At 52.0% G+C, this 24,874-nt stretch overlaps 1 protein-coding gene across 1 annotated transcript; it reads left to right on the forward strand.

Annotated features, from left to right (window-relative positions):
* Positions 1 to 8,506: 8,506 nt before the first annotated feature.
* PGAP6 (post-GPI attachment to proteins 6) lies at positions 8,507 to 23,771 on the forward strand. The gene is made up of 13 exons (XM_075718335.1): positions 8,507 to 8,603; positions 12,693 to 12,870; positions 14,393 to 14,600; positions 14,687 to 14,820; positions 15,085 to 15,350; positions 16,584 to 16,912; positions 17,662 to 17,755; positions 18,315 to 18,438; positions 19,033 to 19,169; positions 21,173 to 21,351; positions 21,847 to 21,993; positions 22,407 to 22,523; positions 23,037 to 23,771. The coding sequence occupies exons 1-13, from the start codon at positions 8,507 to 8,509 to the stop codon at positions 23,331 to 23,333; spliced, it is 2,307 nt and encodes a 768-aa protein (XP_075574450.1). The 3' UTR covers positions 23,334 to 23,771.
* Positions 23,772 to 24,874: the final 1,103 nt, after the last annotated feature.

Raw genomic sequence — 24,874 nt, forward strand, 5'->3', positions numbered from 1 at the left:
AGACTCATCTGAAATTATTCATTCTTGGCAATGGCCATGGTTATTACTCATCTCTTGCTTCAATTAAATGTCCCACTGTTTTTTTTGTGATTTGAAGGTGACTAGTTTATGGTTCCTTAGTTCCCTCCTTTTACCCTGCTAATGATAAGAAACCCTATTGTCTTGTTTCTGCAAACCCATCACTCTCCACCGCTTCTCAAAGATACTGGCTGAGTGGAGATGGCTTCCATCAGTTGCTGAGGTAAAGGGGCATTTTTTCAGGCAAACAGTCTAAAAATACCAGAATGATTGAAATATACTTTAATCCACACTTTTAGGATCCTCCCACCTTCTCTGCTGGCTGTTTTGCTAATGGGAAAAGGAAAAGTGGTCATAGAAGACAGAAAATAGAGTCAGCCTTCACTAAAATGCTGATTTTTATGAAGGATTTCAAATATTTTCTTTCCTTCCTTTCCTAGAAGCAAAGACGGCTCCCAGCGGAGCAGCCTCATCAAGCACAGCGATACAAGTCCCTCCAGACAGGATGGGGCTCATAAAAACAAGTATTCGCAGAACTTATAACACTGCCTGCTCTCCTTTGCCATCATGTCGTGGTTTAGCCCCAGCCAGCAACTAAGCACCACGCAGCTGCTCACTCACTCCCCCTACCCTGATGGGATGGGGAAGAGAATCGGAGGAGTAAGAGTGAGAAACACTCCTGGGTTGAGATAAGAACAGTTTAATAATGGAAATAAAGTAAAATAGTAATGATAATAATAACAAAATAATAATAATAATAATAATAATAATAATAATAATAATAATAATAATAATAATATACAAAGCAAGTGATGCACAGTGCAATTGCTCACCACCCGTCGACCGATACCCAGACAGTTCCTGAGCAGCGATCGCTGCTCCCTGGCCAACCCCCCCAATTTATATACTGAGCATGACGTCATATGGTATGGAATAGCCCTTTGGGCAGTTTGGATCAACTATCCTGACTGTGCCCCCTCCCAGTTTCTTGTGCACCTGGCAGAGCATGGGAAGCTGAAAAGTCCTTGACTAGCATAAGCAGTACTCAGCAACAACTAAAACATCAGTGTGTTATCAACATTCTTCTCCTACTAAATCCAAAACACAGCACTATGCCTTCTGCTAGGAAGAAAATTAACTCTATCCCAGCCGAAACCAGGACACATCACAAAAAGTTTAACATTGCAAGCAACATCTTAGAAAACCCTTTTGCTGATCTCCCTCAAAGCTGACCACTGAGGAACCCAGGTCTCATTCTGTGAGCTCCCATGACCAAAAAGGCATTAAGCATCACAATCCCCTGTCCTTGGAGATGTTCACAACAGAATCCAGGTCTTGGGTTTTATATCTGGCAGGAGAAGGAGCAGATCTGTATTAACACTGATGCCTTCTCAGTGCCGTCACTGCTGTTTTGGAGCCATTCATCAGCTAAATGGCAGAAGCTTTCCACACCTACTTTTGCATGTTTTTCCACCTTCTTTTTGTGGCTCACCATGTCTTTTTTGAAAACTAGAACAAGCCAGATTTTCACTGCAGCTGTATCACTAGGAAGCCTTTTCAATGAGATTCCAATATTTTTCAGTCAGACCCGCTTGACATTGTCCACTGGGGATTGATCAGATTTTCATTACAGAGATGGAAAATGAATAGAAATGCAAAAATTTTCTTCCTGCTGGTTGCCCTGTCTTCCTACCACACACCAACCACCTGAGAAGATCTGAATTTGCTTAGGGATGGTGAAACTGAGAACATAGGAAATGCTCTGCTGGTCACATCATTGGTTCCTTTCTCCCAGTGTTGTTTTCAGCAACCGGAGATGCCATCTGGGGAGAGCACACAAGCCTAGCCATTTTTGATTGTGGTCCTCCAGCATCCACACTAGCAGTTATAGCAGTTTCAGAGGGTACATTCCTGCCTGTTGCATTCAGCATCTGTCTGTTGACCTGCTGCTCATGAATTTGCTATACCTTTTATAAACCTGCTGATCCTATTTGTTTCCACAACTTCCTGTGGCAGCAAGTTCCAGAAGTTCATTCTCCCTGCTGCCCTGTATAAAGTCCTTTTTATCCATTTTAAACCATTCTACCAGACTCATCGATGGCCTCTAATTCTAGTCATACAGAATCTGATGAGCACCAGGTCATTCACTTTATGATTTTGTAGAGTTGGCCCTTTCCGCTACCCCTTCTCCAGGGAAAAACCCCAGCCTTCCCAGGACTTCCTCATACTGCAGCTGCCCCATCCCCTTGATCATCTCAGTTACTCTACTCAGGACTCTAAGTCCAACTATGTCCTTAGATTCAGAGGGCAGAACTGCACAGATGTGGGTGCACCAAGCTGTTACACAGCAGGCAAAAGATGCCCTCTTTCTTGTTTTGAGAGCCCAAGCCCTTCCTGACGACATCACCATATTTTGCTGGCTTTTTGCTGCACGTCAAGGCTACAATTCTGGTGAACCATCAATGAGGACTCCAGTGTCTTTTTCTTGAGCTGTAATAGCCAGTTCAAGTTAAACCTCCTCTGGTTTAGATTGTATTTCCCTATCTGTGTCACCTTATTTATCTACACTGAAATGATGGACCTCCTATTTTTCATTTGTGAATAACACTGAAAGCTGCATACAGTAAAGCTCCACGGACTACACCAAATAGCCTCTCACCAGTCTGCTGCAGTCATCGGATGTTTCGGTCAAAAGCTAAAGCATGCAACTCTAACAGCAGATTTTTGGTCCATATTCCTGGGACACAGTTCTTCATTATACTCTTCCTTTACAGATCCCCTGTCACAGTGACTTCAAGTCAGAAGAGCGGGCTGTCCCTGCATGCCGTAAGACCAACCGGCGGGGAAAACGACCGGCCTGGATGAATAGGGAGCTTTTGCGGGGACTCAGGGAAAAAAGGAGAGTCTACCGCCTTTGGAAGAAGGGGTGGGCAACTCAGGAGGAGTACAGGGATCTTGTCAGGTCCTGCAGGGAGGAAATTAGAAAGGCAAAAGCCCAGCTAGAGCTCAATCTGGCCAATGCTGTAAAAGATAATAAAAAATGCTTTTACAAGTACATTAGCAATAAAAGGAGAGCCAAGGAGGATCTCCATCCTTTGCTGGATGTGGGGGGGAACATTGTCACCAAGGACAAGGAAAAGGCTGAGGTACTTAACGCCTTCTTTGCCTCTGTGTTTAACAGCCAGACCGGTCATCCCCAGGGTACTCAGGCCCCTGAGCTAGAGGATAGGGATGGGGACCAGAATGGAGCCCTCATAGTCCAGGAGGAAGCAGTTAATGACCTGCTATGCCACCTGGATGCTCACAAGTCTATGGGGCCAGATGGGATCCACCCAAGAGTACTGAGGGAGCTGGCAGAGGAGCTTGCCAAGCCACTTTCCATCATCTATCAGCAGTCCTGGTTAACAGGGGAGGTCCCTGATGACTGGAGGCTTGCCAACGTGACGCCCATCTACAAGAAGGGCCGGAAGGAGGACCCGGGGAACTACAGGCCTGTCAGCCTGACCTCGGTGCCGGGAAAGATTATGGAGAGGTTCATCTTGAGTGAACTCAACAGGCAAGTGCAGGTCAACCAGGGGATCAGGCCCAGCCAGCATGGGTTCATGAAAGGCAGGTCCTGCTTGACCAACCTGATCTCCTTTTATGACCTGGTGACCCGCCTGGTAGATGATGGAAAGACTGTGGATGTCATCTACCTGGACTTTAGCAAAGCTTTTGACACCGTCTCCCACAATATTCTCCTTGGGAAGCTGGCAGCTCATGGCTTGGACGGGCGTAGTCTTCGCTGGGTAAAAAACTGGTTGGGTGGCCGAGCCCAGAGAGTAGCTGTAAATGGAGTTAAGTCCAGTTGGCAGCTGGTCACGAGCGATGTTCCCCAGGGCTCTGTTTTGGGGCCAGCCTTGTTTAATATCTTTATCGACGATCTGGATGAGGGGATTGAGTGCACCCTCAGTAAGTTTGCAGACGACACCAAACTGGGTGGGAGTGTCGATCTGCTCAAGGGTAGGATGGCCCTGCAGAGGGACCTGGACAGGCTGGACCAATGGGCTGAGGCAAACTGTATGAGGTTCAACAAGGCCAAGTGCCGGGTCCTGCACTTAGGGCACAACAACCCCATGCAACGCTACAGGCTTGGGGAAGAGTGGCTGGAAAGCTGCTTGGCTGAAAAGGACCTGGGGGTGTTGGTCGACAGCTGGCTGAACATGAGCCAGCAGTGTGCCCAGGTGGCCAAGAAGGCCAACAGCATCCTCACTTGTATCAGGAACAGTGTGGCCAGCAGGAGCAGGGAGGTGATTGTTCCCCTGTACTCAGCACTGGTGAGGCTGCACCTGGAATACTGTGTCCAGTTTTGGGCCCCTCACTACAAGAAAGACATTGAGGTGCTGGAGCATGTCCAGAGAAGGGCAACAAAGCTGGTGAAGGGTCTGGAGCACAGGCCTTATGAGGAGCAGCTGAGGGAACTGGGGTTGTTTAGTCTGCAGAAGAGGAGGCTGAGGGGAACCTTATCACTCTCTACAACTACCTGAAAGGAGGTTGTAGTGAGGTGGGTGTTGGTCTCTTCTCCCAAGTAGTTAGTGATAGGACGAGAGGAAATGGGCTTAAGCTGCACCAGGGGAGGTTTAGGTTGGAAATTAGGAAAAATTTCTTTACAGAAAGGGTGGTCAAGAATTGGAACAGGCTGCCCAGAGAGGTGGTGGAGTCCCCATCCCTGGAAGTGTTCAAAAAACGGGTAGATGTGGCACTTCGGGACATGGTTTAGTCTAGTCTACCCTTGACTGGCTTAGAGTAGACTTGGTAGTGTAGGTTAATGGTTGGACTGGATGATCTTAAAGGTTTTTTCCAACCTAAACGATTCTATGATTCTATGATTCTAAGTAGGCAGTGAGCTGCTGGGTAGAGACAACTCAATGAGGATCCAGCTAGACGGAGATAGTTAAAAATAGGCTTCTCCAGCCAGCGCTGCTTTTTTACTCCTCATACCAGGACCAGACAGAGATATGGGAGCAGACTGTGCCAGCCCTGTGCTCTCCAGAGACCTTTAAACATGGCCAAGAGGATCCCAGCTAGGGATTTATGGAAAGCAATACGGCAAAATGTGCATTGTAGCTGCTCAGCCAGAAAGCTTTTATACCTCCTTCAGTGGTTGAGCAGCTGAGTGCCTTTATTAATAGTAGAAGTATATTTATCAAAAATCATGGGTCAGCATTGTTAAAGCTTCATAGATTCAATTTGGACAGGTCACCATTATTTATTTTTCCAGATCATAGTTTCAAACAAGGATATTTTCAGTATATAGTCCAGATTTCTCCCCAGGCCTGTTTGACACACTGTAGGAAATATACTCTCCAGAACGGGGTCTTCCATATACTCTCCAGAATGGGGTCTTCCACTTGTGTCTGACTTCCTGAGGAGGGGCTGTGCTTGAGGACTCATGGACCAAAGAGCAAGAAGCAGATGTGGTGAGCCCTGACCATTACACAGGCACCTGTACTATATTCAGAGTTAAGTGTATCACTAAGCCAGACAGAAGCCCTGGCCCCAGCATAGCCATGCTCCCTCAGATTTCAGCATAGGCAGAAGCTCACCGGCATTTTTCTAAACCTTGTGATTTTTGTTGCCACCACAAGAGGAGGCAGATATCACTGCAGTTGAATCTTCTGCCTGGCTGCAGGTCATGGTGATCCATGGAGTGGTTGCACATGTCCACCTGCGGCACTGCCTGTGGAAGTGGAGGAAGCTTCAGCTTCAGCTCCAGCTTCCGCTCCAACTCCAGCTCTGCAGCAAAAGGGAGACCCTCCCTGGTTCAAACTCACCCCTTCTTCTGAGATTGCAAGGCTGCTTAGCCAAAGGGGAAAGGAGCAACCCACAGAGTCGCTAAGCCAATGACAACATTTTAGTGTCCTTGTGTGTTTGGAGCAACTGTCAGTCTGGAGGTGACATGTCCTACAGCATCCACCACCCCAAACAGTTACAGTGAACACTGGAATGCTTTTCTTGGGGAACAGGAGCAAGTCTAAGGGACCTGAGCTGTGAGAAAACAGGTATTGTAACCTGTTGTGGATCTGATTCTGCATTATGTTATGTGAGTTTGATTTATGCTCAGGTCTTTCAGATCTTTCACTTTGAATCTCATTTTTTTGTCCTTTAAGAGGCAAATAACTATAAGTAGAGACAGCGTTGCAGGAAAGTAATTCATAAGATTGATTGATGATGAGCTGACACCTTTAGCATGGAGCTGAAGGCTAAATTAATGTAGAATGAGAATAGAAGGGTTTGTTTGTTCTTTCAGAAAAACAATTTTTGAGCAACAGCAAAATCAACTGGGAAATCTCAAAGCTAATGTGGAAGAGGCTTGCCATGCCTTAGGGAAGACATTGTAAAATTACTGTATATCGCAAAGAAGCAGGAAAAACAAAAGGGAAAAAGTGTAATACCTAAGAGGGGTGTGATTTCCTAATATCAAAAGGATATTAGCAATAATAAGCGGATTCTGAAAAATGGAGAGGAGGACTAGCCATTGAAGAAGACTTTGATTGATGTTTGCAATATGCACGAGTGAAGTAAGAACAGATAAATCCGTCAAGTTGTGTGTCAAGATCTCAAAGCTCAGTCATGAGCTTTGTTGTAAGTCACGAGCCATGTTACAGCAGCATCATGTGGCACTGGGACCATGTGATTTCGACTGGAAAAAATATCAATTAGTGGAGGAACTGTAAGACAGCACCCAAGAAAATAGGGAGATGTTAATGGGAGTGTTGAAAGGGAATTACTGGGCTGGAGGGAAATTACTGATGGAATCCAGTCCTGGATCGGGCCTTGGAATTTTTATTAATGGCCAAAATACTAAAAAAAAAAGAAGTGGGTACTGTCACAATAGAGGAGGATCAGGATATTACAGGATACCTGCATGGCCTCAAGGATCAATATAGTAGAAAGGGGGTGATACCCTCATGCCCAGCAAAAAGATGTGGAGGAAGCCAATGCTGTCATTAGGCAGGACATGTGCCAGAAGGAGAGCTCTGAACATCCCAGGATACTATAACACAGGGACAAATGGAAATGAACAGGCACTGAACAAATCTAGGCTGGGAATTAGAAGAATAGTCCCTTCCAATCCCATGCTTTATATGCTCAATTTTCTGGGCTGACTTCAAGGAAGTCCTCATAAATTAGATGAGGGCATTGCTAGCTATTGATTGCATAAGCTGCTCTGACTGGGCTTTCAGTGATGTCAGAGCCCCTAGAAAATGACTGACTCTTCTCTAGGAGAATTGCTTCCCATATCTAATAAACTCACCACAAGTATATCAGGCCTCTGAGAGCAAGAAACAAAGATTTTGAGCTCCCGAAGTAGTAAGTCCGTCTTCAGGGAGATTGTGGTTGACTGAAAGCAGGTCTGAAGTCCTCAGTCAAGGTGATCCATAAGCAACTGGTGGGATTTTTGCCTGAGCAAGAACTCTTGCGACTGTGTCCAGACTGCGTTGTTCTCTTGGAGAACACAAATACATCAGAAGGTATCCCAAAGAAAAGGCACGTAAGAGCGAAGATCCTTGATGCTTTCGGAGACAATCAGGAAATTCTCTGATGAGAATGAGTTGACCTATGGAAGCCACATCTCCCGCCAAGTCCTATGAGCATGGCAGATACGTGAGAGCTGAGAAGGCAATCAGACTGTCTAGGGACAAGTGTAAAACCCCGCTTCATATCGAAGGGCTGAGCCTCCCCAACCATTTCAGTTCTGAGCTAGGGTACAGTGGGCAGCTACTGCCTGTTTACAACTGAGGCATGTTAATGTTTGTGATTTCAGGTTAAATTGATCTTAAATTCCCATTTCACTTTTTGTGTCACTGGGAAGCAAACCCACGAGGCTACTGTCTCCCATGGCAGCAGCCTGGTTCCAGCACCACCACCACCACCCCCCTTTTCCCCAGGGCACTCTCTCAATGGTCCAGGGTGCTCCTGGGGGTTTGAGCCCCCCCAGGGTCACTCTCCTGGGGCTCTCAGGGACCTCCTGGGCTATTGGGGTGCCAGAGGACCCCAGGACCTTCTGATGTCTCTGGGTCATAGGGCTCCCTGGGGGGTATCCAGGATCTTGGGGTGCTGATAGGGCTGCAGGACTTCCCCAGGATCACGGGTGTCCCCAGGATAGGGGGGGTCCCCAGGTCGGTGCTGAGGCTCCCTCAGGATCTGGGCACCCCACATGTCCCAGGCTTGTCCCGAGCCCCCCAAGGCTCCCCCGGTCTGCGGGCAGCTCCAGCTCCCCGGCTCATCCCGGGGGTCCCAGGGCTGCCCCGAGACTGGGTGATCCCAAGCCCGCCCCGGGCTCCCCCGGGGCTCCCCCGGACCCGTCCCAGCGGCGCCCCCGGGGGCGGCGGTTCCGCCGGGGGGGGGCCGGGGCGGGGCGGGCCGGCGGAAGCGGGCGGAGGCGGCGGCGATGGCGCTGCGGGGCGGGCGGTGGGCGGCGATGGCGGGGTAGCGCCGGGCAGCCATGGCGCGGGGAGCCGGCCCGCCGCTGCGGCTGCTGCTCCTGCTCCTGCTGCAGCTCCTGGCGCTCCCCGCCGGCCGCGGCAACCGCACCGGCCCCGGTGAGTCCCGGACGGGGTTGTGGGGGGGGTGGGGGGCAGTTTGGGGGTGCTCCGCGGGGGCCGGGGCTGGGACGGAGGGACGCGTCTGGCAGAGGAGCCGGGCTGCGGGGCATCACTGCCTGGCCGTGGGGCGGCGAGGGGCCTGGGGGCACAGGCGCCGGTGGGAAAGCAACCGGCTTACGCTAAAATGAGCGGGGACTTGTCTGCCGCGCAGCCCTGGGAGGTGGTCTGAGTCCCGCAGCTCCTGCCAGGGCTGGCTTTGAGGGGGCTTTGTGCTTTCCCGAGTGATTTGGGTGCTCGGGGACTCTATGAACCGTCTCCGGTGGAGCAGCGCTTGTGTCGGGCGCTGCGGAGCAGCAAGAGGTCAGGCCCGGACCCAGAGGGGTGACTGCTGTATTTGTGGCAGCCGTGGTTATTTTGCTTGGTTTTGCTTTGTTTTCAGGTTACTTTACTTCCAGCGCATCAAGGCAGCTGGGGGCGGGGGTTGCCAGCGCAGTGGGCTGCTCTTCGTGGTGGTGCTGGGAGTCTGGGGTCCCTGGGGACTGCGCCTCCCCCTCCAGAGGGTCAGCCAGTGGGCGCGGTGGCGGAAAGGTTTAGGGAGGTGAGGTTCTTCGCCTGCTTCACCCGGTCGTGGAGAGAAGCTTATGCTGGCGGCGGCTATCCACTGTTGATGGTGGTTATCACTTCCTCATAGTCTGCAGAGCGTGGAGGCTGCTCTGGGGAGCCAGCGGGTAAGACAGCCTTTTGCCCCAGGCCCACCCTCCGCTGGCATCCTGTTAGCTGGGTTCCCAGCCCTGGAGAGCTACCCAGCGCTTGCGGTGCGGTGGTTGGTTTGTCTCAGCGCCGTCCCGCCGGCTGGGGGAATGCCTCTGTAGGGTTAGGTCTGGGAGCCAGTGAAGATCAGCACCTCCCCAAAGGAGCGAGGGGTCCTCTTTCTGGAACATTTAAAGATGGATTTTTGACCTGGGTTAAAGGAATAGGGTTTCTGTTACATTATAAATGGCCAAACACCTTGCCCTATAGCCATGTCTTGTCCAGAGTCAGACTTCTTGCCATCTGTATAGCTTTACATCTGCTTGAGCTTTGAAATGAGGGCTTCACCCTTTTGATGGGAAGCCCTGAAACCAGCACTCAAGGTATCATTTTCTAAAACTGCCATGAGATTGTCTTTGGACGAACAAACACAGGCTATCGCAGGTGGCTCTTTATTCTGAAATTCAAATAACATGTCTCCTTTCTGCATCTGTGATTCTACTGCATTTTATTTCTTGTCTTAAAAACACTTCTGGTTTTTTCATAATATGTTTGAAATTTATATGGGAGAGGATGGAAACAACATCCATTTGGCAACTCCCTTGCTCAGTTTAAAGGCTTGTTTTACATCACGGGACAGTCGATTGGGACTTTCCAGGTGTTGCTGTGCTGGTGTAGAGCATACTGAATAGATGGGGACAGACACGTACAGAGCACAGCAAATACTAGAGTATGCTCTCTGGATGCAGATGGGCTGCCGGAGCACACGCCTTGCCTGCGGTGACCTGTCTTTCTGGCTTGCCTCTGCTGATGTTCAGTTTATCTGCCCGTGGTATTTCCTTGTCAGCCCAGACAGAGTGTGCTCTGGGAGTCAGTTTACCTGCTCCCTGGGTGCAGCTCTCGGGTGCCCAGTGCAGCAAAGCCTGCGAGCCACCAGAAGCTGTTTGTGAGTGGACTTTGTCCATGCCAGTGTTTTGTTGGTACAGCCACAGCTGCTGCTAACCTGGTCACAGGCAGCGCATGGGCAGGGCACGTCTGCCTACCTGACCTCAGCCTATTACTGCGCTTGAGCTTGTTCCGTATAATTGACCAGTCCTTAATAAACAGCACCACTGATTGCTTGAGTTTTTAATTTTGCAGCCTACCTGCCCTCTCCTCCCCAAAACCCACACAAATCATGCTTCAGCTTTGTGAGGACATGCTGGATGGCTGGTGACCGTGGCTGTTGGCCGTGCAGAGCCTGGCAGCTGGTGGGGTTGGGTCAGTTTGCATCAAGGCAGGAGGGCTTATCCCCATGCAGATTGTCTGATGGGACCTGTTGCATTGAGCAGGGCCAGGGCTCTCCCAGCTCTAATCACGCTTTGTGTCCCTGTCTACCCTCGTCCTGTGCCCAAACATCTCTATGGACTTCCAAAAACGAACATGCCGTGTGCATGCAGAGGGCAGCTGGGGGTATAGACGCCGCTGATTAAAGACAGCTCCCTTCTGTAGCTCCTGTGCATGAAATATGGCTGGGACTGTAGGGGATCGCAGCCAGCTCTTGTCCATAATAGCCCACGCACTGTGCTGGCGTTGCAGCCAGGGAGCGTTTGCTTGAAAAGCTGTTTTTGTGGTCTCTGCTCCTTGCTGGCCTAGAGAGCAGCGTAACCCTGGTGTGGGGACTGCAGCTGGACAGCTCTGCCCATGTGCTGTGGACTTCCCATTGTCGGGCCCAGGGCTCACCCTTCCCCGTGACCTCGCCTGGCCCAGTGCACTAAGGCGCTGCAAGCGCTGCTCCCTTGCCTGGACTCTGTGGGCGCGTGGCTGGGGCAGCCCCTACGGCAAGGCAAGGTGGCCACGCTCTTCCTCCACAAGCAAATCCTCCGGTTGGCTTGCATGGCTGGTATTTCTTGTTTTCCTGTTTCCTTCTTTCACTGTTGGATTTGCAGGGTGCCCAGAGGCTTTGGCTTGGTGAGTTGCCAGGGAATTAAACCTGATTACTGTTCCTGTCTCTTTGCAGTGCTGTGGGTGCAGGCCGGCATGCATCCTGCTGTGGGGTGTGAATCGTATTTCCCGCTAGGATTAGGTTCCTCTTGGCATGAAGTACATCCCAAGGCTCTGGTCCTGCCTGAGGACTGTTTTCCTCTTTCTTTGGCATCTTTCTTAAATTCATTTGAGTCCTCTGTGTTTCCAACACAACCCTGTGCAGCATTGGAGGAAGGCAAGTTAAACCATGCTTGCTGCTTTGTTCTCTGATAGAAATGAGGAATCTGCATCTGAAAGGTTCCATGGTTTCTCCCCGCTCCAGGGAATTCCAGAGCAGGAAAGGAGCATCTGGGAGGACTCAGCAGAGATGTGAAGACATCTTCTTCTACCCCCTTGCTGAGTGTTACGAACCTTGTTTTCGGGTGGGCAGCATGGCCTTGGCTCCGCTGTCTCCATGCAGTTTTATCCCCTTCTGAACCCCAGTGTGATGTTTCTTTTCCATCCTGAGTTGCAGTCTGGCTGGTTTCTTGCTGACACTAACACTAATGTATACTTTTGCAGGTGAAATTATCAGCAGGCTGGAGGTGATCTGTAGGTATAGCTGCGTAGAGGGATGGATGGATGGAGGATCTAGTTAGTCCTGAAGGCACTTTGACTGAATAGCTGTTGTCCTCTTGCATGACCTTTCAGCCTACCCTAGGGCTGTTCTTGCTATCCCAGCAGCCTTTCTTCCAGGTAGGAAAATCTTTAGCCTTTGGAAGGTATGTCTGAAAGCAGAGTTATGTTTGCAGCACGTGAATTTTCATCACGTTGCGTGTCACAAGAAGGCAGTGTGTTGTGCAGTACGTGTGTCCGGAGCTGGGTAAGACCGGTGACGTCAGCCCGTGTGCTCAGCAGAGACGGCCAAGGGCACAGCTCTTGCTTGTTGGCATCATAAACTGCTTCTGGGGCCCAGAGCACCCCTGCGCTACCTGCACCCATCTGCTCTGCACTGTTTGCCCCAGGGTTTGCTGCTGCCTACTCCATCGGCTTTTCTTGTGCCATCAACTTTTCCTCCTGACCTTTTCCTTCTCCTCCTCAGTGTCTCTGGTGATCTGTCATCTTCAGAGTGTATCTTGCAGAGCATAGTTAAGGCATCTTTTAATGCTTTCTGGCTCCAGGTGACGGTTTCATAGCAGGGGTGTGGGCGGTTCTGGCTGGAGGAGCAACGTGGATCACCATGTACCTAGTGGGACTGGAATGAGAAATCAGGGACACAAAGGGCTCCTCTCCAGCAACCTTAAAACTCCTGTGTGCTTTTGTGGGCAGGTGTAGCCCTGCGGCCTGCCCCCAGCAGCCACCCCAGCAACTGCTGTACTCTCTCCCTTTCAGAGTCCCTGTATGTGTCCGAGTACTTCTCTCAGAGCGCACAGAAGCTGTCCTTCTACAGCTGGTATGGGAATGCCAAGCTCTTCCACTTCCGTGTGCCAGAAGATACTGTGCTGCTTCGCTGGCTTTTGCAAGCGTCTCGGGGGAAAGGACCTGAGTGCACCGACATGGAGATCACAGTGTATGTATGTCCCTGTGCCAGTGCTTGCCCACGTGGGCTTCCTGTCCTTCTCTTGTCCTTGTTGCTCATGGCTGTGGTTGGTTGGTTGTAGGAGGCTGGGCATCTAGTCCCCAGTTGCAGCAGCTGTAGTTTCTTAATGTACTAGCACTCAATCTGTGTTTAAACCTGTAGGAGCATTTCGTGTTCACGTTACCAGTGGATCTGGTGCTGCCTGTCATGAGCAAAGGTGTTCCTGGACCTTGCTGTGTCTGGCAGGATCCTCTGCATGGTAACAAAGGACGTGGCAGGACTACAAGAGGCTTGAGAGGACCCAAACCACGTGGAGACGGACAAATTCCCCAGTACAGAGGAACTGAAGAGACTGGGGACACTTATTGTGAGGGATGCGGGCTGCGTGTGGAGCAGAGATAGGAGAGGAATGCAGAGTCCTGCAGGCACAAGAGCATGAGAAGATTGCAAACTCAATGCCAGTGAAAGAAATGTAGCTTAAAGCAGTACTTGAGTTGTTGGGGGATTTAAGGTCAGAAACTTGCAGGTGGGGCAAGACTTTGAGCTGTATCTTGGGAGGGTCCCAAGTGTCTAAGGTTGTGCCCTTAGAGACATGTGGGTCTCTGGCACCTGTTCCACGGGGGTCTCAGTAGTGACTGAAGTTTGCTGCTTGGCTTGCACTTCCCTGGTCTGTCCTGGGCACAGGCCAGTGCTCTTGGTTGCTCCAGAGCATCCTGGAACAGATGATCTTCCTACTTTGTGCTTCCCAGAAAGGTTTGCAATACTTTGGGGATGTGAGGGATGAGGCAGCAGCTAAATGATACTCTAAGAAATGAAGACCAGCCCAGCTAAGCTCAAACAGGGTAATAACACATCACCTGTCAGGTTTGCTTGCTGGACCTGTTATGTCCGTTGTTCTGTTGCAGTGCAGTCCAAAAGGAAGCAAATTAAATGCCAGATTGGCTGCCCAAATAAATATCTTGCATATTACTTAGCTTCCTGCTTTTCTGCTACTTTGAATGTTGGGCTGCTTATCTGGAAAGCAGAAGTGCTGGTGCACTGAAGTCAGTCATGTGGACCTTCCTTAGTAAGCATCTTTGTAGTCTGTCTGCCTGCCCTCCTAACAGAGGAAATAGGGAAGATGCAGATCTTAGCTAGAAAATGAAAGCGCTTCGCTGACAATTTAGCCTATATGGGGAATTTGCTGATGGTTATGTAAGAGGAGTAGTCTTGCTGCCGGGGCTTAACCTTCGTTAAGTGTTGTGGAAATTTGCTTTCAGGCTTGATAGAACCATGTAAATCCTTATCTTAATAAGCAGCCAAGTTAAACCAATCTCTAAATAAATCCCAGATAAGCTAATAGCAGCCAGTCCTCACCAGATGAAAATCATGGCTCTGTGGTCAACTTGAAAATGTGGGGATTTTCTAGCCTGCTCCCTCTCCAAGCTGGGTGTCCACTGACGAGTTTGTATCCCAGTTTATCTTGCCAGAGTCTTTATATCCCTCAATTTATTCACAATCTGATTTTTCACAGGCACTTCCGCTATGGAGCTCCTCCTGTAATTAATCCACTGGGCACTCGTTTTCCTGCAAATGCGACCGTCCGTCCTTCCTATAACATAAGCATCACTCTGAACAGTGCTGTGCAAAACACCACTTTTGTGAACGTCACCACCCCTGCTGCTGGAGACTGGTTCATTGCTGCCCATCTCCCTGAGGCTGCTGGCAGGATTGAAGTGAAGGTGAGAGTCCTGGTGAGGGTCTTGGCCATCGTACTCTGCCCAGTGTGTCTCGCCACAGCTGACGTGTCTGCTCTCTCCTCCTGCAGGGTTTCTCCACTCCATGCCCCTATATGTTCCAGGCAGATATGTTTGTGCTCAGACTCACTGATATGCCTGTTCTGGAGCCTGGTGTTGCCATGCCACAAACTGTAATCTCGCCTGCTAAGCCACTGCATGTCAAGTGAGTGAAAGCAGCGGATGGAAAGACTTGGGGCCCCGGCAGGGTGGGATTTCCCATGGGTGCTGCTTAGGGGAAGCCACTGTTGTTCGCACATGGGGCTGGAGCTGGAATTTTAGTTCTTTGAGATGTTTCCCTTGGGAAGGATTTTCACACCACCAACCAGGGCAATCTAGTTCTTGCTACAAAGCCCCAGGGACTGTAGTGGGTCATGACTGGCTTGTGTTGAGAGTACAAGCTCTGCAAACTGCTGGTCCCCTCCTGCAGGGTCTTCGTTCCCAAGCACGCCGCAGGGATGCGGTTTGAGCTGCAAAGCTGCGTAACAAGCGAGCAGAAAGCGTGTGCCATGCGGGTAGTGCTGGGCTCCATCACGCTGCCCCAGTCCTTCCAGAGGATTGTCACCTGCATGGGGAACGTAAACTGCAGCCTGGCCCTGGACTCACCCCCCTGGGAGAAGTGGCTGCAGATCACAGTGGAGAGTCTTGGTGCTGCCAATGCCAGTGTGTCGGTGGAGATGCTGGCTTCTTTCACAGGTGGGCTTCTGCTTTCTCTAGCCCTATGGAAATGAACAGAGAGAACTCTGTGCCTGCTGTGTCTCTCTTGGGTCTTTGGGTGGCTGGCTATAGTGGCCTGCATTCCCCAGCATGCTGGTTGCCTGGGCATAACCCTGGGGGCTGAGACCTAGTTGTTACTTCAGGGTCAAAAGTGAAGGCTCCAGTGTTCACCCAAGAGGGATACTCCCTGGAGCTGCCTGTTTTAGAAATGCCTGAAAAGTTCAGCATCTCTGAAGGAATGATATTTTCCAAAGGCTGTTTGGGAAGCAGTGGCTGGCTTAAAATCTGGTGGGGAGAATAATTTTGGGTAGATGCACCAGCCTGTAATGATATGTTGACTATCGATTAGCCATAAGCAGGCTACAGACAGGAAACCATCTCACAGAGGTTTACTTGGGGTAATGTCTTTGGTTGTAGTGAGGGGATGTCACCATTTCAGGTGACACCTTGTGACTCAGGAGGTCACAAGGTCCTTGTGGCTGTCATAGACACCTTTGCATCCTCTTAATTATGTGACCATAATCCCTGTTTGACTCTTGGAAGTTCACCAGCTAGGTACATTTTTAAAGTTTTCTTCTACTGGGGGTTCTGCCATCCGCTCCTCAAAGCAGAGCCTCATCCCATGTGCTGGAGGGCCTGGTACTGGCAGTCAAGGTGTTAGAGGGGAGCACTGGAGTCTCTGGGAGTGATGGACAGGCTCCAGCAGTGAGACTCCAAGTGTCACATTCAGCTTCATCTGCCATGACGTGATGGCTTATGCCTGTAGCTACATTGAGTTAGCTTCTTTCTTCTGCTCAGCCTTGTCTGCTCGTGTCTGAGGAAGTCATAGAGACTTATGCAGCCTGTGGTTGTGGGACAGCTAAGTGCTGTGTTCTGCTACTGGCTAGTGAATACTCCCTGGCTACGTTGATGTGTTATGATGCTGTGGTATCCCTTCTTCTGTTCCCCCTCCCCTTCCCTGCAGCTCCAGCATGCTTCCACCCCCTGGACCACTGTCTCGCTTCCATCGGTGTCCAACTTGTGGATGCTGATGCTAGAGTTCCCCCTGCAAAGATGGTGCCTTTCAGGGGCTGTAGCCAATATTGTAGTACATGAATCAGCTGAAATACCCCCAGTTTGTGCTATCACTTGAAGGTCTGGAGCCGCTGGGGCCCTGCCTCGATGAGGTGCTAGTCGTGGCTGTGCTGATGCCTCTCCTCTTTTGCTTTACAGCTTGCAGACCAGGAAGTACCAGTTCATTCCTTAACTTCAGCAGCCTAAACCAGAGCCAAACTGGTCACAGACCAGGTAGTGCTGGAGCAGCAGGGAGCTCCACTCTCTCTACCGGAGAGGCTTCACGCAATGCATCTGACCAGAGGAGTTTCTGTCTGCAGAACCAGCCTGTTGTTCGTGAGGACCTGGATGTGGTGTCTGTGCGCTACAGGCTCTTGAATAGTCCCAGCGTGCCTGTGAACTCCCTCTCCCCGACCCTTCTCCTCCTCAACCTGAACACTGGCATGGACAGTGGGGGTTCCCTCGTGGTCAGTCTTCTGCTTAACAAGGTGCGGGGGCTGATTGATGGGATTGTCTCCCCTTGGCGGGGCTTTGTCCGTGTTCCTGGGCTGGTTTGTCAGCAAACTCCAGGGGCTGTAGGTATCGGTGGGACTATTTCTCTTTCTTTTTGTTGTCACAAAACACTCTGAGCCTGTTTTAGCCGCTTCCAGCATGTCCCACCTGCCAGCTCCAATTCAAACGCCACAGCTTGCTGGTATGTGGTGGCAGTGACGCGGAGGAGACAAAATGGAAAGCAGCTGCAATGCCATCTTCTCCACAGGACCCTGGCGCCTTGCCACCAGGAGAGGAGACTGAGCAGGGAAACCCAGGGATCTTCCTGCCCAAGTCGCTGATTCCCGGGCTCCTTCCACAACACTCCAAAATCAGCCCCCTGAAATTCTGTGAAAATTCATGAGGGCTGGAGCAGGGCTCAGCCCTGATGTCCTGCTGCCTCGACTTCTGCCACCCTGTGCTTGTGCTGAAGCAATGTGTAAGTGTCCCAGATTTGGGGCAGTTCCCTCCGTGCAGTCCCCTGGGAGGCTTTCCTGCCTTTCAGCCAGCATGTAACACAGTGGCAGTGCAGGGTGAGATGAACACGGGTTTGCCCAGAAAGAGCTGCTGAATTGATGGGTGACCTTGATCTGCAGGATTTATTGTCACCTGCTGCTCCGGTATACCATGGGCAGCGTGGGAGATGAATTGTGCAGGGGGGTGGCATCAGCGTGCTCTGACATGGGACACTGCTCTGTTTGCACAGACGTCCGTGAGCCTGGCCAATGCCACCGTGGTAGCGTGTGTGAGTGCTGCTTCACCGGTGCTGTCCCTCAATGCCACACAGAACTGCAGCACAGGTATGAGAGCCACTGGCACCCGCCGCCAGCTCAGCTACGCCATCTCAGGGTTTTGCTTTTAGACCTTGTGAGCTATTAACTGACTGAGGACTTTGTGGGGTGTCCCAGGGAAGCTGATTTTGTCATGAACCCTCCTGAGGTCATTGTGCTGGCACATGCCCAGGGTGCTGGGGTGCAGGTGCTAGTCTGGCACCAGCAGTTAGCCTCCAGGAAGGTCTGGTTACCAGCTGGAGCTCTTCCAGCCTTGTTGGCAGGAGGTTTGGGGGTGGTCAAGGCATTGCTGGTGTGCAGAGAAGCTAAGCTCTGCACTGAAGTACTAGCCAAGCAAACAGACTGTTTCAGGTGCCCTGTGCTGTCTAGGCAGGTACTGAGAGCTGAGATGAAATTAAAAACAAGGGTATCGGGAGCAAGGGTCCTCTCCATCCCACTGGTGCCTCCTGAGGATGGGAGCAAGGAGCCACAGGAGCATCTGATTCCTGTGCAATCAGTCTCAGCCTGGGATTGCTGTGGGCCCTTCTCCCCTAGTCTTGGCACGTCACAGCGCGCTCTTTTTTTTAAGCTTTTTTCCAGGGCTACCCTCTGAGCGTGAGCACATCCTCTGCGGAAGCGATGCTGATTGTCCTGTACCCGCAGACGGATGACTGGTTCCTCTCCCTGCTGCTCAACTGCCCGAAGGGCCAGGGGTGAGTCTGGTGTGTTGTCCCACCTTGGGGCCAGTTCAGGGTACTCTGCCTCCGCATCCTGCTGCCATGGGCTCGTCTCACCTGGTAGCAGTTGAACTGTGGCTGCAGAGGGGGAAGGAGGTGGGTGGCAGTACCAACTTGCTCTCTTGTGAGCACCCAAGCAGCTTGTCTGGTACCAAGCTGGCACATCTCATGCAGAGCCTGCCTGGATGAGCTTCCCCTTCCCCAGGTGGATTTTGAGGTCATAAACTGGTAAATGAAAAAGCTGCTGTTACTCCTTCAAGGGGTCTCTGAGGTGCAGGCAGCTGTGCCCATACTCCTGTGGTTTGCCTTGCTGCTGGTTCCTTGTGTAAGAGGCTAAGCATCAGCACTGGGGTCTGCTATGGGGGTCTGGGGAGAGCCGACATCAGTTTGGCAGTCCAAGTGGAGAGGGAGCCAACTCTACTCCTAGCTCTTGGGAGGGATGGAGCAGATCCTGAAATAGCAGGGAGTTTGCATGCACGAGTATGGCCTGACCCTCTAGAGCAGGGTGCTCCCTGGGCACAAGGCTGCCCTGAAGGACCGGGGTACCAATACAACCTGCTCTCCTTGCAGTGAATGTAATGCCGCAGAAGTTAAAGTGACCATATTCGCATACCTCACCCCCTGCTTCAATGACTGTGGGCCGTACGGACAGTGCAGCCTCCTGAGAAGACACGGCTACCTCTATGCTGGCTGCAGCTGCAAGGCTGGTGGGTGCATTTTCCTAGGAAGCTTTGCCATCCTCCCCAAGGGGAGGACACATTTTTCAGTGGTGCTGTTTGGGTAGGGGGCCTGGGGTCTGCCCAGGGCAGGACAGGCGACAGCCTGTCGCAGTGCCTGCCCAAAGAGCCCTTGGCACCCATGGTGTCCTCTTTGGGACCATCCTGACTTCCCCGAGGGGTGCTGGGCTGTGGGAAGCACAGGGCTTGGAGAGGTGCTTCTGAGCACCCCCAGAGAGATCAAGGTGCCAGAGGGGCTGCCTGAAAATGCCTGGGTCAGAGCCTGTGCCTTTCAGGGAGGTTTGTTGTGTAGGATCCTGGTAAGGGATGTGATGAGGCCATGCTGTGGTCCCTGCCTGTGCTTTGCCATGGTGCCCTGTCTCCTGCCAAGAGCCAGCACGCAGGCCAGGCCTTAGACTCAGAGGTGCCCCTGGGGGAGGAACATCTGTGTCAGCTGCTAATTATCTTAATGGGATGAGAAGACTGGGCAGTAGTCAGTGGTGTAGGGAAGATGATAGCTCTGCTGTGCTTGGGTGGGTACGTGTACCTGTTCTCAGCAGAAGGACAAGGCAAAATGTGGTTCACTGCTGCTTTGGGCCTGAGCCAGGACGTTCCTGCTGTCTGCTGCAGTGCTGATGATGGGTGAGGAGTGAGATGGAGAGCAGCATCCTAATTTCCCTGAGGGGTGCCAGGTTCTGGGAAGCACAGAGCACCCCAAGGGAACTGGGGAATCAGGTGAGGACAGCTTTCTGCTGAATCACTTGGAGCAAAATGCTCCATCTGCATATTCGTGACCCAGAAATAAACTGGAGAGAGCAGCCTCCCTGGGCTCTGCCTGGCAGGGAGCCGGCAGAAGGGGCAGAGCTGCTGGCTTGGTTTCTAGTGGCACTGCAATGGGATGGATGCGATTTTTAACTCTGCTTGGTGACCGTGGAGTGCCTGTACATGCTCAGGCTGCCCTGTGACTGACCTTTCCCCAAAAGAAGTGCATGGGCATCCTAATCTTGAATTAAAATAATTAGAATTTAAAAAAAAAAACGCGGGTTTGTGTTTGTAGAAGGCTATCTCAGTTCAGTCCTGTTATCCCATCAGCAGGCTGAGAATTGACCCCTAGGTCAAGCCTAGAGCATGTACTGTCCTCTAGGAAGTTTCCACTCCCACTTGCTCTGCGCAGACCTGGATGTCACCCTGGGCTGAGGCAGCAGGTTTGATCACCCTGGAGAAGAGGAGTTGGGGGGGAGATCAAATCACACCTTTCACTCCCCATGGGGGTTACAGGGACCCTACAGGCTCTTCTGGGGGAGCACAGGGAAAGGGCAAAAGAGGACACAGACACAAGCTGCAGCAAGGAAACTTCCAGCTAAATTGAAGATGACAAATTTTCCCGTCAGAGTTGTTCAGCTTTGCACAGTATGCAGTTCTCCATCCTTTGAGATCTTCAAAGCACAGCTGGGCAAGGCCCAGAGCAATCTGAGCTGGCTTTGCAGTCTGCCCTGCTGTGACAGGAGGTAGGACAGGAGTCTGATGGCTTCCTCGATGTTGTGGATCATTCTCCACCCTGATTCCTGGGATCTGTAGGAATCTTGCACCCAGCTTACACCATCATCCAAAACATCTGAGCCTCAAACGCTTAATGTATCACCTACAAGTAGCATATGTGTTGAGTTACTGTAGAGATGAAAAGTACCAGCCTGGACACACCCATGCTGTATGTAGAATGGCCCCTGCTCTGTGGGAACAACCTGGGGGATGTCCTCAGAGCAGACACAGGGCTCTGCTGAGGTTCCCCAAGACATCCCACAGCAGAACATGTGATAAGTAACGAGACCATCCTGAGAACAGGAGTGCAAGTGGCTGATGGAGCAAGGGAGAGCAGGCCAGGAGGTAGTCCTGGGGTGCAATTGCTGCTTCTGAGGAGTCCCAGGCTCCTGCTGGGTGCTGCGCGAGGACAGGGCAGGGCATGCGAGATCCACACAAGCCTCTCTGCTCCGCAGGTTGGGGCGGGTGGAGCTGCACGGATGATACCAAGGCCCAGTCTGTCAGTGTGCAGAACCTGGCCACCCTCCTGCTCACCCTGAGCAACCTCATGTTCCTGCCAGCAATAGCGGTTGCTGTTTATCGCTACTATCTGGTGGAGGCCTCCGTCTACACCTACACCATGTTCTTCTCCACGGTAGGGATTGCCTGTTGTCGGGTCCCCTGCCAGCTCCCCCTGAGCATCAGGGATGCTGCATTGGACTGAAGTCCTTGGTGGAGCAGTCCATCCTGGAGCTTCACAAGGAGCTTCTAAGATCATTGGACAAGCACCTCCATGGACATGTCCTGCCCCTTCAGAGCTTGGCAGGAGTGTTATTTTCCCTGGGCTCTTCTGCTCACACTGTGGGTGCTCATGTTTTGGGTTGGGACCCCAGGGAGCTGGATTGGGTTGGAGCATTGTGCACTTGAAGAGTGCTGTCTTAGGAGTTCTTGTCTGCTGCTGGGAGGGCGCAGGTTAATGGCTGCTCACTTGCTTTCCGTAATGCCATGGTGGTTTGGTGGAGGTTCCTGGAGGCACTGCCAGAGGGGATCATGGCTACTACAGGCTGAGCCATCTCCTGCCTCTCCTTCCCAGAAAGCCATGTGCTGCTGCTAGATTCATGCTAGCCTTTGCTTTTGTCCCCGGCTCTAGTTCTACCATGCGTGTGACCAGCCAGGCATTGCAGTGATGTGCATCATGGACTACGACACACTACAGTACTGTGACTTTTTGGGCTCTGTGGTGTCCATCTGGGTGACGATCCTGTGCATGTCCCGGGTGAAGAAGATTCTGAAATACGTGAGTGTCAGGTAACCCCGTGTTAGGGGGTCAGGGCCAGACCTGAGCCAGCCAAGCTGCGGGTGGCCATGCTGAGCCCTCTCACAGCTGTATTTTAACAACACAGGCCAGCCTAGTGACAAAGCAAGTTTGTCACCCAATGCCACCCTGATTTTTAAACCGGTGGGTTGTTTTGTCCCAGGGGTTTGGATGGTGAACCTGCGTGTTTGTAGGGACTGGGCCTGAAGGGACTGAGATTTGTGGGAAAGGTTTGTGGGTCCTCTGGTTTCTCCTCCTGAAGGTACTGCTCCTGAGTCCTGCATGCATGCAGGGCTGGGTGGCCAGGAGGTGAGGTTCTCCCTGCCTCTGGCATGGCTGGCTGTGCTCTGGCAGCAGGTGAGCTGATGATGATAGTGGTGGCGTCTCGTTCCCAGGTCCTTTTCGTCTTGGGGACCCTGTTAATTGCCATGTCCCTGCAGCTGGACCGCAGAGGGGTGTGGAACATGATGGGTCCCTGCCTCTTTGCCCTCGTCATCATGATTGCAGCATGGGTAAGTATGGGCAGCCAGGCAGGACCTGTTGCCCTTAGTTCCCCTCCAGAGAATGACAGTGGCAGAGCAGACCCCAGGCTCCAGCCCATCCACAAGGAGAGCTTGATCTCCTTGCAATGCCCAGGTGGAGGGAGGGCAGGGCAAGGGATTAGCCTTCTATCCCTCCACTAGCTGAGAAATCACCTGTTTATGGGTCTCGGCACAGTCCAGCTGCTGCAGTTCCAGTTGAGCACACGCCTGTGGCTGAAGTGTTGTCCCAGAACAGCCGGCTGTTGCCCGTGCCCTGGGCAGGAGCTATGGCATCTGTGCTGGGCTTTGGTGCCACGGCTGGATAGGGACTCTTGCACACAAGAGATGGGCCCAAGAAGAGGGGAGGCTGAATTTCTCAGGGGCTGCAGGCACACCTTCTTGCTGTGAGATTGGCAGATGCTCCTGGATCAGGCAGTGCTGCTTGTTTTCCCCGTCTAAGCTTCTGGTCAGCTGCTTAACCCTTCTGTGCTCTCGCACCTCCAGGTTTACCACGGAGTGAAGCACAGACACTGCTACCCTTCTTCATGGAAGCGTTGGGTTTTCTACCTCCTCCCAGGGATCACCTTGGCTTTCATCGCCATCTCAGTATATGCATTCATGGAAACCAATGAGAACTATTACTACACCCACAGCATCTGGCATGTGCTGGTGGCTTGCAGTGTCGCTTTCCTGCTTCCTCCTCGAGACAAGCATAAGAAGCCCTGGGCCTGGTCACAGAAGCTCACTTGTCGCTATCAGATCTGCCAGAATGACCGTGAGGAGCTCTATGCTGTGACCTGAAACTGCTCGGTTCCTGGTGGCAGAGGTGGAGGGCTGGTGAGGTTGCTCTTCGCCTGCGCTGCCCCTCTCTCACACATCAGCAATCCTCATACGTGCTCATTCACTGTCTGGGAGAGCGCAGTATGGACCAGGTTTAAAGATGAAGATGGTGGGCTTGTCTTGTGAAGGCAAGTTTGAGGCCACCTCGGCTTTTCTGCTGGGATGGGGCAGGCTCTTCATGGTTCTAGATCAAGGAATAGCCTGTCCCCCACCTCCCCATGGCCCTGGGGGAAATTGCCAACCCTTCCTCCTCTCCTGCTGCATCCATGAGGCTTGGACTTAGCCCATGCTGAGCCAGGGCTTTGGCTGCTGGGCTCTTCCCTGCACACCCTGTCCTAGCAGAGGGCTGTGGGACAGGTATTTCCCCTGTCATCCTACAATCAGCATTTGAACCCAAGAAAAGAATGGCTTTCTGATCTGGGGGACAAATGCTGCCGCATGCCCTTGGTGCTGATGGGGAGGGAGGGAGCTGATCTCGGCATGTGCTGTGCCCTTGGCTGCTGTCTCCATGGGGGTGTCTCTCCCTGTGAAACAGGTGGTGCTGCTCTTACCTAGTCCTGATTCTGGGGGTCAAGAACAAGGCTGGGACTTGGGCCCTGGATTCAGGATCAGACTTGGCAGGAATGCAAAAAAACATGTGGGGACATGCAAGAGGCATCCGCAGCATCTCACCCAGAACTGTGAAACCCACAGCAGTGCACGGTTTAGTCTAAGTTTAACTTTCGCCCTCTTAGCTCATCTGGAAGGAGCCAGGCTGCTGCACTGTCCCTTTCCTCTCTCAGCGTTCAGGTGTTGTTCACCGTCTTCCTCCCTTTTGTGGGTTCAGCACGTGCGTGGCTCTGCCTGGGCAGTGTAGGTGGTCCAGGATGGCGTCTGAGCTGCACACCCCCTGCTCCTCCAGCCTGCTGTGCCATAGAGGCTGGATGTGCTGCAGAGTCATGGCTGATCGGAGGCCACCGGTAGTGTCCCACCCCTGCCAGGAGCATCGCCATGGGCTTCCTGGATGGCTACGGACTCCTTTGCAGCGTCTGTCTCACCTTAGCCTTACTATAGGGCATGCAGGCATTGGAAAGCAAGGGCAGAAACTTGGCAACCAGGCAAGTTGTCTTTGCCCATCCTTATTCTATAGATAAGGGCTCAAATACATTGTTCCTTGCTGGTTTATTCCAGCTGTGGTCAGTCTGGTGTGTGCTGCTGGGAGCCTGTCCACGAGCCCCTCAGGTGGCTTTGGGGAGGAAAGAGCTATTAATGAAGGATTTGCCTCCTAGTTTATAGGAAACAGGGTTATTTCTTTGCTTTGAAAAGCGCCCAGCCTTCTGCTCAGCTCTGCACTTTATCCCTCTTCCTCCCCTTCCTCTGCAAACTCTGACTTCTTAAGCAGATGCAGGACGAGTGACGGGTACTTGCCTGCACCCAGCAATGTCGTCCCCCTGTCACCCATGTCCCCTGTGTTTCCTTTTGCTGCTGCCATCCACGACACGGGCAGCACGGCAAGGGATGTG

This window comes from Pelecanus crispus, chromosome 11 (assembly GCF_030463565.1).
Source record: "Pelecanus crispus isolate bPelCri1 chromosome 11, bPelCri1.pri, whole genome shotgun sequence".
NCBI lineage: Eukaryota > Metazoa > Chordata > Aves > Pelecaniformes > Pelecanidae > Pelecanus > Pelecanus crispus.

Coding starts and splice junctions, on each gene's coding strand:
- PGAP6 (XM_075718335.1), top strand. CDS start 8,507: ATGGCGCGGGGAGCCGGCCCGCCGCTGCGGCTGCTGCTCCTGCTCCTG. Junction 17,756..18,314: donor CACACAGAACTGCAGCACAG/GTATGAGAGCCA, acceptor CTTTTTTTTAAG/CTTTTTTCCAGGGCTACCCT. Junction 18,439..19,032: donor AACTGCCCGAAGGGCCAGGG/GTGAGTCTGGTG, acceptor CTCTCCTTGCAG/TGAATGTAATGCCGCAGAAG.